The 15,093-nt window shown below is 41.8% G+C and overlaps 1 protein-coding gene across 1 annotated transcript in view; it reads left to right on the forward strand.

Annotated features, from left to right (window-relative positions):
* Window positions 1–8,034, forward strand: part of ZFYVE28 (zinc finger FYVE-type containing 28) — a 38,918-nt gene extending 30,884 nt beyond the window's left edge. Inside the window, exons 9-13 of the mRNA XM_089498462.1 lie at window positions 4,200–4,351; window positions 5,175–5,291; window positions 5,590–5,694; window positions 6,509–6,612; window positions 7,903–8,034. Coding sequence (XP_089354588.1) covers window positions 4,200–4,351; window positions 5,175–5,291; window positions 5,590–5,694; window positions 6,509–6,612; window positions 7,903–8,034 — 610 coding nt within the window. The remainder of the gene's footprint in view (window positions 1–4,199; window positions 4,352–5,174; window positions 5,292–5,589; window positions 5,695–6,508; window positions 6,613–7,902) is intronic.
* Window positions 8,035–15,093: the final 7,059 nt, after the last annotated feature.

Raw genomic sequence — 15,093 nt, forward strand, 5'->3', positions numbered from 1 at the left:
CTGATGCATGGTTAAATCTTTAAGTTAAATGTATACGTTTTACATTGTGGCAGCACCAGGAGACCAAAGGATCGTCACCCATATACGTAAAGAATCGGGAGACGATATAGAGGGATCTTCGCAAAGCTTCCCTAACCTAATACCACAGAACCCTTTCTCTCCTTTTCAAACGATTCGAATATTTACACTCTGCTGCCTACTCTCCATCTCCGTTCTCTCTCTTCCTTGATTGATATTATTGATCGTACCTCCCATTAACTGCTGACAGCTATCAGTGATGACCTTCCTGGTTTTAATGACTAAAAGGCATCTGTTCTTCATCTTCATCTTTTTTTACCGTTGTTCTCCCTCTCTTTAATTCCTTCCCTGCAGTTATTGCTATCGTAGCGCCCTCAGTAACCATACACTGCGCTGTTATGTGATGATTACGTTGGAAAATTTGATAATTCACATTAATTCCAGGATTTTACTCCTTCAAGAAAAGATTCACAAGTGGATTAAATTCCTGGAAAGCAGCTTATGCTATTAATGCAAAGACTCTGCTGTCCTTGTATTTAAGATGCAAGAATTACTAGTGTTTTGTAGCATCTTAAATTAATGAACTGATTTTGGGCCATTTTAACCTTCTTTCTTTATACTAATTGTCTTGGTTGACTGACATTAATATCTATTTATAATATAAAACAATAATTGTGGATGTCAGCAGGTTCTATGAACTTGTCTCGTGCCAAGGAGGCGTTCATGTCTTTGTGGTTATCTAATACATACACTAATTTATATAGCGCCAGCAGATTCCGTAGCACTTCTACAATCAGAGAGGGACGGATAAATTAAACATCACAAATAGTATAGTAACAAACTGGTACAAAAAGAGAAGAGTACCCTGCACTTGTGAGCTTTCCATCTAGTCAAGGGGGAAGTGAGACCGTAGGAGGGAACGAGTTGGGTGGGAATGAGTTGGTCGAGTCAGAATGATCTTTAGAGGTTGTTTGGTTGGCTTAGACAGGTTGCTGGCTGAGAGTGTTATGAGGAAAGGATTTACGCTTCTCGAAAGAGGTTGGTTTTCAGAGTTTTTTTGAGGTGGGGAGTTAGTAGGGAGTTGTAAAAATCCAGATGAGATATCACATGGGAGTCTGTCTGTTGGTTGGATGGTGGAGTTGTCAAGACTGGTAGATACAGGGAAAGTAGTTGTCTTTATACATATATATAATATATATATATATATATACACTGCTCAAAATAATAAAGGGAACACTTAAACAACACAATGTAACTCGAAGTCAATCACACTTCTGTGAAATCACACTGTCCACTCAGGAAGCAACACTGATGGACAATCAATTTCACACGCTGTTGTGCAAATGGAACAGACAACAGGTGGAAATTATAGGCAATTAGCAAGACACCCCCAATAAAGGAGTGGAGATGTGGAGGAGGCCGTAGGAGGGCAACAACCCAGCAGCAGGACCGCTACCTCCGCCTTTGTGCAAGGAGGAGCACTGCCAGAGCCCTGCAAAATGACCTCCAGCAGGCCACACATGTGCATGTGTCCACTCAAACGGTCCGAAACAGACTCCATGAGGGCCCGACGTCCACAGGTGGGGGTTGTGCTTACAGCCCAACACCGTGCAGGACGTTTGGCATTTCCAGAGAACACCAGGATTGGCATAATCCCCACTGGCGCCCTGTGCTCTTCACAGATGAAAGCAGGTTCACACTGAGCACATGTGGCAGACGTGACAGAGTCTGGAGACGCCGTGGAGAACGTTCTGCTGCCTGCAACATCCTCCAGCATGACCGGTTTGGCGGTGGGTCAGTAATGGTGTGGGGTGGCATTTCTTTGGGGGCCGCACAGCCCTCCATCTGCTTGCCAGAGGTAGCCTGGCTGCCATTAGGTAACAAGATGAGATCCTCAGACCCCTTGTGAGACCGTATGCTGGTGCGGCTGGCCCTGGGTTCCTCCTAATGCAAGACAATGCTAGACCTCATGTGGCTGGAGTGCGTCAGCAGCTCCTGCAAGAGGAAGGCATTGATGCGATGGACCGGCCCGCCCGTTCCCCAGACCTGAATCCGATTGAGCAGATCTGGGACATCATGTCTCGCTCCATCCACCATCGCCACGTTGCACCACAGACTGTCCAGGAGTTGGCGGATGCTTTAGTCCAGGTCTGGGAGGACATCCCTCAGGAAACCATCCGCAACCTCATCAGGAGCATGCCCAGGCGTTGTAGGGAGGTCATACGGGCACGTGGAGGCCACACTCACTACTGAGCCTCATTGTGACTTGTTTTAAGGACATTACATCAAAGTTGGATCAGCCTGTAGTGTGGTTTTCCATTTTGATTTTGAGTGTGACTCCATATCCAGACCCCCATGGGTTGATAAATTTGATTTCCATTGAGATTTTTTGTGTGATTTTGTTGTCAGCACATTCAACTATGTAAAGACGGAAGTATGTCATACGATTAGTTCATTCATTCAGATCTAGGATGTGTAATCTTAGTATTCCCTTTAATTTTTGGAGCAGTGTATGTGTGTGTGTATATATATTATGTGTATATATCCCAAGAATGGAAGACACACTCTAATCTATAAATTTACTTGCTCGGTGCTGATTCTCGACCACAAATAGACATCCATAGAAGAGATAGAAAAAATCCATAGAAACGTCTATGACCTAAACTATAGGTGCTCCTATTTTTTCTATGTATGTATATATGTGTAAATGTGTATGTATGGATATGTGTATGTGTGTATATATGTATGTATATATAATATATATATATATATATATATATAATACACACACATAGATACCTAAAATCCAAAAGGCCACCCCAACCGCGCTCCCTCTGGCAGTCTGCTTTGAGACAGAAGTGAGACCCGGCCTTATGATGTTTTAGGAATTGCCGAAAATCAGATGCTTTAATCACCTTTATTCTTTTGGAAGACTGGGCAGATTAAGCTGTTGCTTGGAAAGTCTGTCAAGTTCTTAAAGTAATTATCTAGTAACTCCTTTACTGGTACCTAATCTTTTTTTTTATTTATGCTGTCAAAGTGATTTGGGATTTTGTAATGTCACTAGTTGTTGTAACATTGATTTTAGGATTAGCCATCGAGAATAAATATACATCTTTCCTAGCCTTGAGTAATATTGGAAAATCATTTATTAGTCTTTAAGTTAATTACTGTACTGAGATTGAAGGCAGAAAACCTGGATTGTCTGGACAATTGGCCTTATGGCCTGGCTGTAAGCTGTTCGTTAGCTGTTTTTCCAGTAGCATTTCCATGCACAGTGCCCAAATCAGTGCCCTGGACTGTGAATCTGAAGTTATAAATTAGGATCCCTGCCAGTAACGGCATGTTTAGTGGAAGACAGATGACAGCTCTTGCAAACACCCTGGGGTATGATGTCATAACGCAAAGTCTGAAACCTTTGAAACATGCACAGGATTGTTAGACGGGAACAGAGATGCGACCTTCTGCCTGTTCCACGAGACCATAGGGGGAAGGGGTTGAGATCTCCTGATCCTCTTAGGACTTGTAGCTGCTCCCCGAGTCACAACTGACCCCTTAAATATGAATAAAATATACAACATTATCTTCTTCACCGGGGCAAAGTGAAGAAGATGATCTCGGCGTAACAACCAGTGGTTCCTACCGGACCATTCCTGTGAAAGACCAAATTTCCAAACTTTTAAAATTCTTTCCCAGTCGTTTGGGTAACTATATATTTATGGGAATGTTTTTATTTCATTTTGCGTCTTAGTCCGCTGTGTCAGGTTGTTGACTGCTGCGGTTCCTGTTGGCTCTCTCTCGGTTAGTTGATGCTGATCTCTCTCTCCGGCACCGAAGCTGTTAAGTCTAAAATGATCAGCCAAAGACGTTTTGGTGGTTCGAGAGCCTCCAAGTAATTTTGATGGTCTCTGGGCCAAGGAAGAGAGATGTGTTATTGTAAAGCAATCCAGCAGAACAGAATCTTATCTCAAAGTTGTCATAGCCTGTCCGCAGTAATCACAGCTCAGGTAAGGTTATCTGTCAGGGTTGTTAGGATTTGAAAGAAATGCGTATCGGCTTCATCCTTGAGAATGTAAGTGCGGCGCCCCTTCAATCCGGAGCTCCTTTGATATCTGACGGGGAACCCTTGTGGCTGTCTGAAAGAGTTATGTTTTTTTTTCTTTTCTTGTCTCATACGGCAGCGTGAGGACCAGTTCCTTCTCATCAGATGACATTGATCAGGAAGAGATTCAGCTGGCTCTTCGGGCTGCAAAAATTGCTTCCAGACAAAAGATCAGATCTCGTTTCCACAGCAGTAATGACCTCATTCACAGGCTCTTTGTCTGCATCTCAGGTGCATTTTTTATCTGTAGGATTCATCAATGTTTGGTGTTGATCTTGAGGATGCTTTTAAAGGGGTTATTGTCACCATCGCAGGTTTTAGCATAACTATAAATTGATTTATAGAAGCTCCCTTTAGCCTGTCTTATATTACATTGCAGATCCAGAGAGCAGGAGGGTAAGCTGGTTAGATACAAAGAATGTGACAGCAGATAAGAACCATTCAGCCCATCTAGTCTGCCTGTCTTTTCTCATCAAACCTCGATCAGTCCTTGATCCTTTCTTAGATTGAGGATAGTTTTATGCCTATCCCATGCATGTTTAAATGTCCTCGCTGAATTAGTCTCTACCACTTCTGCTGGGATGCAGATGTCCTCCTCCTCCATAAACTTCTCTCCTACACATTTAGTCATTTTATGAATTCGGTAGTCGGACAAAAGCGTTCCGAACTTCTAAATCTAAAATAATTGATATGATTAAAGACAAAAAAATGGCCGACTGATGAGTACAGAAGTACAAAAACATATAACTAGGCCCATAACTGGTAAATGACTGTTGGAACGCTGTCCATCGGCGTCCCATACTCACCAGATCTGCCCCTAGGGCAGTTAAGGGCTGAAAGGATGATATTACTTAAAGGCTGATATTACTTAAAGGCTAGCTTTTACCCTGGACATATCTCTTAATACTTGAGATAATTAAAAAGCTGCAAGGAAAGCAGGTTTATTGTTGGCTGCTCCTTTATATAGCTATTGTTTTTTTTTTATACTTTTAGCCCCACTTTCCAGGGAAGCCCGGGAGATCTGCATGTTACTAACATGTCCATATATCTACAGGTGTGGCTGATCAGCTGCAGACAAACTATGCAAGTGACTTACGAAGTATCTTAAAGACTTTGTTTGAAGTCATGGCCACCAAGCAAGAAACAGATGACAAAGGGAAGCAAAATAAAGGTAATGTCGGGATGTCCCTAAATCTAGAATTAGTGCAATATTGGTGCTTTCTGGGTTAAGAAAATTGAAAGGGCTGAGATTCTCTTGATTAAAGCCTCCTCCCCCATGGAGTTAAAGGTCCAAGGTGGATTCTGAGACCTTCCTGCCACTCATTTAATAAAACCGTCCTTGTAATGCATGACTGTAAACGTTTAACACAACATCGTTTGTCTTGATCTTTTGATTGATGAAAAGTTATTGTGATAGTTACTCTTTGTTATGCACATGAGGATTGAGAACTTTCTTCCCTGTCCCGCAGTCAGTCAGGGTTTGAGGAACGCCACGCTGGAGGATTGCGTTCTCTGCCAGGAAACCATCTCTTCTTCAGAACTGGCTGCGAAAGCTCGAGATGGAGAATTTGAAGGTATTAGAATCTGACTAACATGATGACAACAGAAAGAAGTGTAGAAAAATAACTGAAAGAGGATCTGCAACTTTTGCCAAATGCTACATTTTAATTCTGTACACTAAACAAGCCCATCTGCCAGTGTTTACAGATTAAAATAAGCAATATGTTTGAAATAAAACTCAATTTACATTTGTTCTACACATCTTAACTACCTTCTCCCAAACTAAGCATTATCATCCCTGCACGTGAACTTCTCTCTGCCGTATGGTTAAGCTGCTGGCTGTTTTTGATTGGTCGAGGCAAACGGTGTAAGGGGGGGTTTAAAAGTCCAGAGACAAGTTCAGTATAGGCACAGTATAGCAAAAACTGACATATCATCCACTTTAATAAGATAATTCCCTTTGTCGGGAGGACAGGGTTGGGGTTTTGATATTTACCAGAACCCCAATACAAAACGTTACATGTTTCAAAAACTTGTTTCTGAGAGTTTGGCACATACATCCTTAAACCATAGATGTTACATCATAGCAGCTCATACATTAATTCGTTAATTAAATCCGATATGATACAGAGAATAAAAATGTCAGGGGTGGTCTGACGTCACCAGACAGTCTTGGAGCATGGACAGAAAAGAGCAAGTACAAACAGCATAGAAAAAGAGACAAAAGGGATCCTTTCAGCAAAAAAGTGTACCCGCTTGGCAGATAGCGAACTTATATGCAAATATATCCTACACCAAGGTGACTGGAGTAAAGCTTATTAAAGGGGCGATAGAGGGGCATATGATGAATGGCAATAATTCCCTATAATTTCCCTTCTTGTTGAACAGATCCCCCTGACTGGGTTCCAGACGAGGCCTGCAGTTTTTGCACCGCTTGCAAAGCTCCCTTTACGGTCATACGCAGAAAACACCACTGTCGGAGCTGTGGCAAGGTAATCATTTACGCTCCTTATTGTAACAGGGTGGCAAATATACCATGAACCCGAGACGATACATTAATATCTACACACAGAATCCAATATTATTAAGCTGCGTTTATCCTGGTGATGTTGCGTTCCAGACAACAATCGTACACGCAATTTATGTTTCAGAATATAAGATTCATTACAACAGACTTTTTTGTGAGCTGGTCACTATGTAGCTTCGTTGGATGTGACTACATATTATCACATTGATGTGGGACAATCTAAAAATGCATTAAAAGGGAGCAGCAATATAACAGCGATCCTTGCTCCTCACTGTATTAATTATTTTTAGAGTGCTGCTTCATTTAGGCTTTCCTTGTCGAACGGCCTTCTACAGGGCTAGGACTAGGGCAACATCATTAAGAAGCAAATTAGTTGACCTATACAGCAAAATACCCGTACTAATTATTACTGAATATACTGCAAGGAGCTGTGTAAGTAATACATGGGTTTTGGTGTTTGAGAGGATTTCTCTGATGATAAGTTTTGAGACAACATACAAGTCGTACCGTGACCTTCCACATACAGGAGCTGACAGCATGATCTTGCTGTGATTTCTGCATCTGCAAAACAATGATGTTTACCAGAATAACAGGCATCGAATGATCCTGCTTCTCCTTGTCAGCAGCCTTCGTCTTTATCTCGTCTTTCACTTGCTGCATAACTTGGTGGGCTTTGATTGATGGGATTGGTAGTATATGATGGGACTTATTGTCCTCTGTAGTGCTTGGGGATTGTGTGAGTTATACCCTTGGGTTTGCCCGCTCACAGGTGGTAACATGATCACTTAGGACACCGGCTCTTATTGTTAAATTTTTGGGGATTTTTACATATTGTCCTGATGAGGACCCATGAAGTTAAAGGGTCGAAACATTTAATGTTTTTTGGGCTTGTGACATTTAGTTCGTTGTATAACATATTAGACAAAAGCCTATGCTTGTAGTTTAAATAGTGCAGGTTGATACGTGTAGCTCCTTTACTGTATAGCAGATGCATGCTTTCTGTTACAATGTTTCCTCTCCCAGAGAAATGTTTTCAGAAGACTCCAGTCTGTCGCACTTGGCCGACTTCCACCGCTCCGTTCCTCCCTGGTGTCTTATCTTGCCTTTGCAGTGGCTGCCCTGGCTGATGACACACTTTAAATAATTATGGCGGTCTGCCTTGCTGCTGATTGATTTCTCTCATTTGTCACCTGCGCATGGCTACACTTCACCCGACTGCCACCTCATTCTAATAGCACTTTTCTCTCTCTTATAGATCTTTTGTTCCCGTTGCTCTTCCCATTCGGCTCCGTTGCCACGATACGGACAGATGAAACCTGTGCGAGTTTGTACACACTGTTACATGTTCCACGTCACCCCTTTCTACAGTGACAGAGCTACCATCTGACACCGATTGTCGGACCTCCACCAGGTCATGCATTGCATTCAATCTAGGCCAAGTATTACAAATGATGGAAAAAAAACAGATTGGATGATGTGACACCGTGCAGGGAGCATGTGGGCTTTAATTTAAACATTAATGTTTGTACAGAGAGTTTTTTTGATTGCGTTTTCCGAAGCTGCTAAAGGGATAAGTTGTCTTCAGTCTCTGCGTCACTAAAGTCTTCCAGAAGACCTGGCTCCACTAAAACACAGAAGCAACCTACTTCATGGAGAAAATAGGGCTATCAGAATTTATTTTCAGCGCATCACTGCTTACCTAAAGCATTAAAAACTGATTGATTGTAGCATCTCCCACCACCCCGATCTCCAAGCCGAGGCGTCTGCACTTCCAACCTGCTCGGAATTGTGTAGCCAGCGCACTTTCGTTTGTATAACGTCAGACTTCTGATACTTTGTGTAAGATTCATTAGTTATTGGCAGAAGGTAAAACTTGATGGTAAGGTGGGAGACCATGCAGTCAGATTTTGGATTTATATTTTTTTATTGTCTGTTTTAATCTCAGCAATAATTTAGAAGCTTAGAACACATTGGAAACAGAGCTATCTCTTGGGTTCTTAGTCCTACTTGTTCGCCGAAGGTCAAATGGGTGAACTCAATAACCTCATAAGCATGTTATGGCGCTTAAACACAAGAGGGATCATTGTAAACAAAGCAAGTGGGTTCCACTGTATTATTTTAATTTCCTTTGCTTTTAAGCCATATTCCTTTTTATTGTAGCTCCATATGGGCAATAAACCACAAGTGATGCCCTAGAAGATTGAGTATGTTGCAGTAAACTAACCATCATATTAGTGGGGGGGGGGTCACAGAGGTCCAAGAAGCATTGCTAAAAGAAAATATTTTATCGTTATAAGTACAGCCAAAGGCTGCATAATCAACGATCAACTAGGTATAATTTAAGATATTAGTGCTCGAGAGGTTAATATGAAGAAAACTGGAATTGGGAAGAAAGTCAAAACAAATGGAAGGGAAAAAAATACCATTTTTTGACACAGTCGACACTGAAGATTCAAAGAAATTTTACGTTATAAACGGGGAGCATTAGCATGTGGCTCATGGCCGGACTTTATATCACATTACATTTAGTTATAGAGCGCCAGAACGTTCCATAGTGCACAAGAGGATAGCGAATGATAACGATAACATTAAGAATGACAATATACAGTACTGATATCATTGACACACGCTCGCACGGGTCTATCACCCCAAGCCTGTTGTTTTTCTCTGTAATAGGTATATACATATCTACCGGCGACCACACATTTGAAAGTCTATAGGGTCAATAACAGTATTGGCAACATTAAAATATACTTTAACTTTAAAATATCCATGAACAGAAGTTTTTTCTTTATAGAGGCAAAAATGCATTAGCGTGTAAAGAGTTAAACTGTCGTCTCAGAACTTGAACAGGGCTTTCAACACAAAATTTGAAATAATTACAAAATATATATATATATTTTAATCTGAAGATAAGCTAATTGTATGCACGCAAGGCAGGAGGTGTCCTGATGGAACAATTTAAAGTTTAGGTATCAAGACGTTACTTTTTATAAAAGAGAGGGACTCTTGGAAACTGGAATCAAAATATGGAAGTGTCCATGGTACTCGTGTTTGGGTTATGGCTTTAAAGTGCCAGGGATGGGAACTGGATGCAAAGTCCCTCCGATGGGGGGGGGTATTCATTCAGGGTAGTTCAAATGCAACGTATTGAAAGTGGAGCAATCGCCGGGAACATTCCATCGGTTGCTATTGTAATTGCACCACTTTTACACCATAACCAAACTATATACATTTTGCTTTTTTTGCAGCTATATACATTTTGCTATTTCTATTAATACCAATGTTATTTGAACATATTTCACAACAGGAAAAAAGTATAGGAATATGTGCTCCCAATAATGCCCAGCTATATCTGTGTCTGTGTACTAGTTTTCAGTAGTTTGCAGACATGTATGTGTGTGTGTGTATGTATGTGTGTATATATATATATATATATATATATATATATATATACATGTACCTACAGTCCTAGTTCCTTATATTTTATTTCTTCTTTACTAAAATTTTGAACACTGAGCAGAAAAAAACCCTGCTCAGAGCAGCCCTTGTACCCAATGATTACCCCTGGCTCCATATTTTCCCATTATCTACCTGAAAGACTTGTTTACATTTTTCCGTAAATGTTTTCTTATATGTGGGCACGCGGTAACACTGAATTATAAGCACTGGAATGTGATTAGAAGTGCAATGTTATTCTTATGATTTTTAATGCAATTGGTTTTCTCTCAAGCAATTAGTCTCCGAATGTACGGGTTGTGGGTGATTGAGTCACTTGCCAATGTGACTTTCTGTATAAACACTGGAAAGATGTAATTTTCTCTGTTTCAGATTTAACGAATGTATATAAAGATATGTATACACTAAATGGTTTTGTACTCCTGAGGGTTGTCAATAAAGTTCTCACAAACATAGTCCATATTGTATGAATTCGAGGAATATGTTCGTTTGCAAAGGTTGGCAATAGAAACTTGTATGCATTGGTTGGGTTTACTTATCGCGCACCTTTTCTGTTTATTGCATTGTTCGCATCTATTTATGTTTTTTGTTTTTTTTATAAAAGCAGGACATATAACATAGATACGTATGTTTTTGTTTTTTTTTAATAGTAACACTTTCTCGAATGTTATTACCATGCGTGGGAAGTCTGTGTTTCACCTGCTTCCCCGGGTCCGTTTCTTCTTTCTCAGGTCATAGCGCTGCATTAAGCCGTACCTACTCCTTGCCCGTTTTCTCACTGATCCATCTGAAGTTGTGAAAGCTACGTCTTCCTCTATGTACGCAGGCCAGTTAGTACATGAAGGACTTTTCCCCTTTAAAGCCAGATAATACTAGACTCATGATGCTCGAGTGCAGCCCAGACATACATTTCATGGCATTAATTTATAGAGCGCCAGCAGATTCTGTAGCACTTCTATAATTGGGGGAGAGTGACATTGAGTAATTACATTCAAACTGATACTGTACAATTTCATAAGTAACATGTTACAGAAGGAAAAAAGAGGGCCCTGCTCTTTTGGGGGCCGGGGCTATGCCTCTTCCTCATATAACAATACTCCCCATGTAGTTGCTGAGCTCTGGGTGACATTAGACCAGAAATGTTATTTCAGGGTCCAAATTCCCTGCACACACGACATGTTACATCTGTTACATTGTTACGTTAATCCAGTTGCGTCTTCATTGTATTTTGTTGGGGTTCAGCTTCACACCTGCCTTGGTACTTGCTCATTGCTGCCATAATATTTATCTATGGAGTAGGATCCTGTGCGTTAAATCTGTGCATCCCTGAATGCATGGAAATCTACTGCCACTACCCAGCTATGCACAGAGCGGTATATCGCCTCCCGTTCGGTCGCAGTTATGCAGTGCACAGAGCGGTATATTTCTTTACGTTCGGTTCTTTTTCGTTCTATACTGCCCTGTGCACTGCATAACTGCGACCGAACGGGAGGCCAAATACTGCCCTGTGCACTGCATAACCGCAACCAAACGGGAGGCGATATACCGCTCTGTGCACTGAATAACTGCGACCGAACGCGAGGCGATATACTGCTCTGTGCACTGCATAACCGCGACCAAACGGGAGGCGATATACTGCTCTGTGCACTGCATAACCGCGACCGAACGCGAGGCGATATACCGCTCTGTGCACTGCATAACCGCAACCAAACGGGAGGCGATATACTGCTCTGTGCACTGCATAACCGCGACCGAACGTAAAGAAATATACCGCTCTGTGCACTGCATAACTGCGACCGAACGGGAGGCGATATACTGCTCTGTGCACTGCATAACCGCGACCGAACGTAAAGAAATATACCGCTCTGTGCACTGCATAACTGCGACCGAACGGGAGGCGATATACTGCTCTGTGCACTGCATAACCGCGACCGAACGGGAGGCGATATACTGCTCTGTGCACTGCATAACTGCGACCGAACGCGAGGCGATATACTGCTCTGTGCACTGCATAATAAGGGGAGGCGATCGACCGTACGGTCGCGGTTATGCAGTGCACAGAGCAGTATATCGCCTCCCGTTTGTTTGCGGTTATGCAGTGCACAGGGCAGCGAGACGTGTTCTTACTTAAACCTCCGGCTTTACGTTGCAGTCGTTTCGTGTTCTATATAGGATGAGCAGCGCTTGTCTGATAAACCAGAGTATATGATATGAATCAGACTCCACGGAATGGACTCTGTTCTATGCGTTGTTTGTTTAAAGCCTGTTCTGATTTTGTAAATGCTAAATTTATGAAAAACAGACATTTCTGTAAATATATTTGCAGTTATCGGATTCTGTAATTTCCTAAGCATATATTTGGATAAAGATCCTGAATATTGCTACGCAAAGGGAGCATTCTGTCTGGGGAAAAAAAATGCGGGTCACCACGGGGAAACTGGCTTGCGAGAGTGACGTAGCAGCGTGTCCCACTCCCCTAACAATGGTGTCTTCCTGCGTGTGGGGCTAGACCACACAGCGAGATGGACCACCAACATCGGCGAGACGGCCTGCGCACATCACACAGTTTGAGGGCAGTCTGGGTAGCCGGAGCCTGAAAGTTCCCAGGTATGGCGATCCGTAATACAGATAATTAGATCACTGTTCTATTCTATTTGTTTATATAGCACCAGCAGATAGGGGTTGGTGAAAAGATTTAAAACTGACAATGAGATCACCACATTGAGAAATACTGGTATGGAAGAAAAAGTGGAGCCTGCTCGAGTGAGCTCACAATCTACTGTTCCCTTCATGGGCAGCAGGCACATAACACCCAGGTCACGGTGAGCCCCAGGCCAATTAAACATCCTCCTTACCCTGGTCACCTGTTAAGATGAAGAGAAAAAGGACCCCTAAATGTGTTGGCTGCGCCCCCCTTTGTGATGACAGCAAGCAGCGCCATATGCAAGATCATATGTGAGATCATCCAGTTAAACACCTTTTTGCTTACATTGGCGTGTAATTCAGCTGCATGAATGAATGCAAGTTTGCGATTCCCCAATTAACATCTGCTGACGGGGGGGGGCCTCTTAAATCGCACATGTCCTTATATTATTAACTGATTTTTATAGCGCCATCATATTCTGCAGCACTGTACAACAGGGCAAACAGGACATCGAGCATCACATAACAACTTGAACTTACAGAAGCGAAAGGTAAGGAGAGTTCTGCTCAAAGGTGTTAGCGGAAACCCCGTGAGGTCCTAGGTCTGCAGCAGCCAAAGAGCTTGCACTCTGTATGTTTTATAGAACATCTGTTTCCTATGTTGATAAATAATACATTTCTTAAGTGTTTTGACTTCAGGTGCACCTGTTGCATCTGTTCCTGGTCATTCACAGTTAGTCCTTTATTTGTCAGTTTGCGGTCGATGGAATATCGGTTTCGGTAGATGGATGGTCGATATAGTTAACGGACGTTCATATGCTCTATATGAACGTCCGTTAACTATATCGACCATCCATCTACCATCTACCGAAACCGATATTCACCGTACCTATGAAGTATTAAGAGCCCACAGAGGCCCAGGGTATCAAAGTTTTCTATAACTTATTTCTGGACTAAAGAAGATTTATCAATTGACTCTGTATTCTTCACTTCTCAGTGAATCTGCCAATTTTATGCACTGTAATTATCCATTATATTTTGTTTCCCATTTGCTGCATTTAAAACACTCTGGGAAAATAAATCTTGCCTTTAAATAGGCTTCAGCCACCCCGGGCTTCCAAGCATCCCATCGCAGAGACTAGAGAGAGGCATTGTGTCTGGGAAGCAGCTCTTTACTGAAATTTAAAGATAAATTAAATGGAAGTTTCCCTAAGAGACTAATCTCCATTAGTGTGGTTGACTGCTATGATCTCAGATGTAATTAAGTTTTAGATTAGCTCTAGTACTTTTTTCTAATACATTGTGTGCATTAGGTGTGGCACACGGGGGAATTGCTTTTTTACTCTAAACTCTTTTTTTAATCATGCAAACCTATTTACATTTCTAATCGTTACCTCTTCAATCCAGACACTTAATAGTTAAATGCATATTCAAGGAGGCTGGTAAATCCAGTCTGAAAGACGAGTACCGGGGAGTTGTTTCCAATTTTGTTAATTTTAGTTTTCTATGGCTTGTCAGTTAAATGAATAGCTGGTTCGGTTTCTTAATGGATCCGCTGTTTAGCGACCCACTCAAACTGTTTGTCTTTAAACCGGATCTGACATCATGGAGACTTTTATCATACAGGGATCAGATGTTGTGATGTCATAGCCCCCCCGCAGTTAAAAACAAAATGTAAAAAAATAAAATAGGAAATGATCTTTGTAAAACATACATGCGCTTTATTATAATTTATTAATTATGTCCCTTATATTAAAAGTCATGCCTGGCAGATCTGTTTTTTCAAAAACTGGGGGGAGTTATTTTGTTTTTTTGTCCTAAGAGAATAAAAAGCCAAGAAGTGTCTGCAAAATTGACATAGATTAAAAAACCTGAGCAATTTCATCCAGCGGTATTTTGTATGGCGTGTAAATGAGAAGTGGGAGACCAGACAGAAGAACATTGCTGTAATCAATCAGGGAGAGAGATGTTACAAGGACTATGCAGCCCCGGTGAGCGTAAAAACCTTGTAATCTGTATGATTTAGCAGACTGTCTGTATGCAGAAGGCACCCAGAACTAGACATGCAATGGAATGCCATACCATGCCACAGGTGTTGGGTTCCGCCAGCAAGGTGCATGCAGGATGGAGGAGGTTGCCTTGGACTGGCCCGGGGTATACAGCATGCTGAAAAGAGAGACCCCCGCAGACCTGAGACATGGGGGCTTCTGTTGGAGGCCATTGGCAAATGGGAATTATTTTATCCCGATACAAAAAAATACAATAAAAAAATAATACCGCTCCAAACACAAGTATTATCGTGGTTTGCCAACATGTCGAGGAGTCAGTGGTTTTAAGTCATAGG

Source organism: Sceloporus occidentalis, unplaced genomic scaffold (assembly GCF_023333645.1).
Source record: "Sceloporus occidentalis isolate IW3139 unplaced genomic scaffold, rSceOcc1.0.p SCAF_120, whole genome shotgun sequence".
NCBI lineage: Eukaryota > Metazoa > Chordata > Lepidosauria > Squamata > Phrynosomatidae > Sceloporus > Sceloporus occidentalis.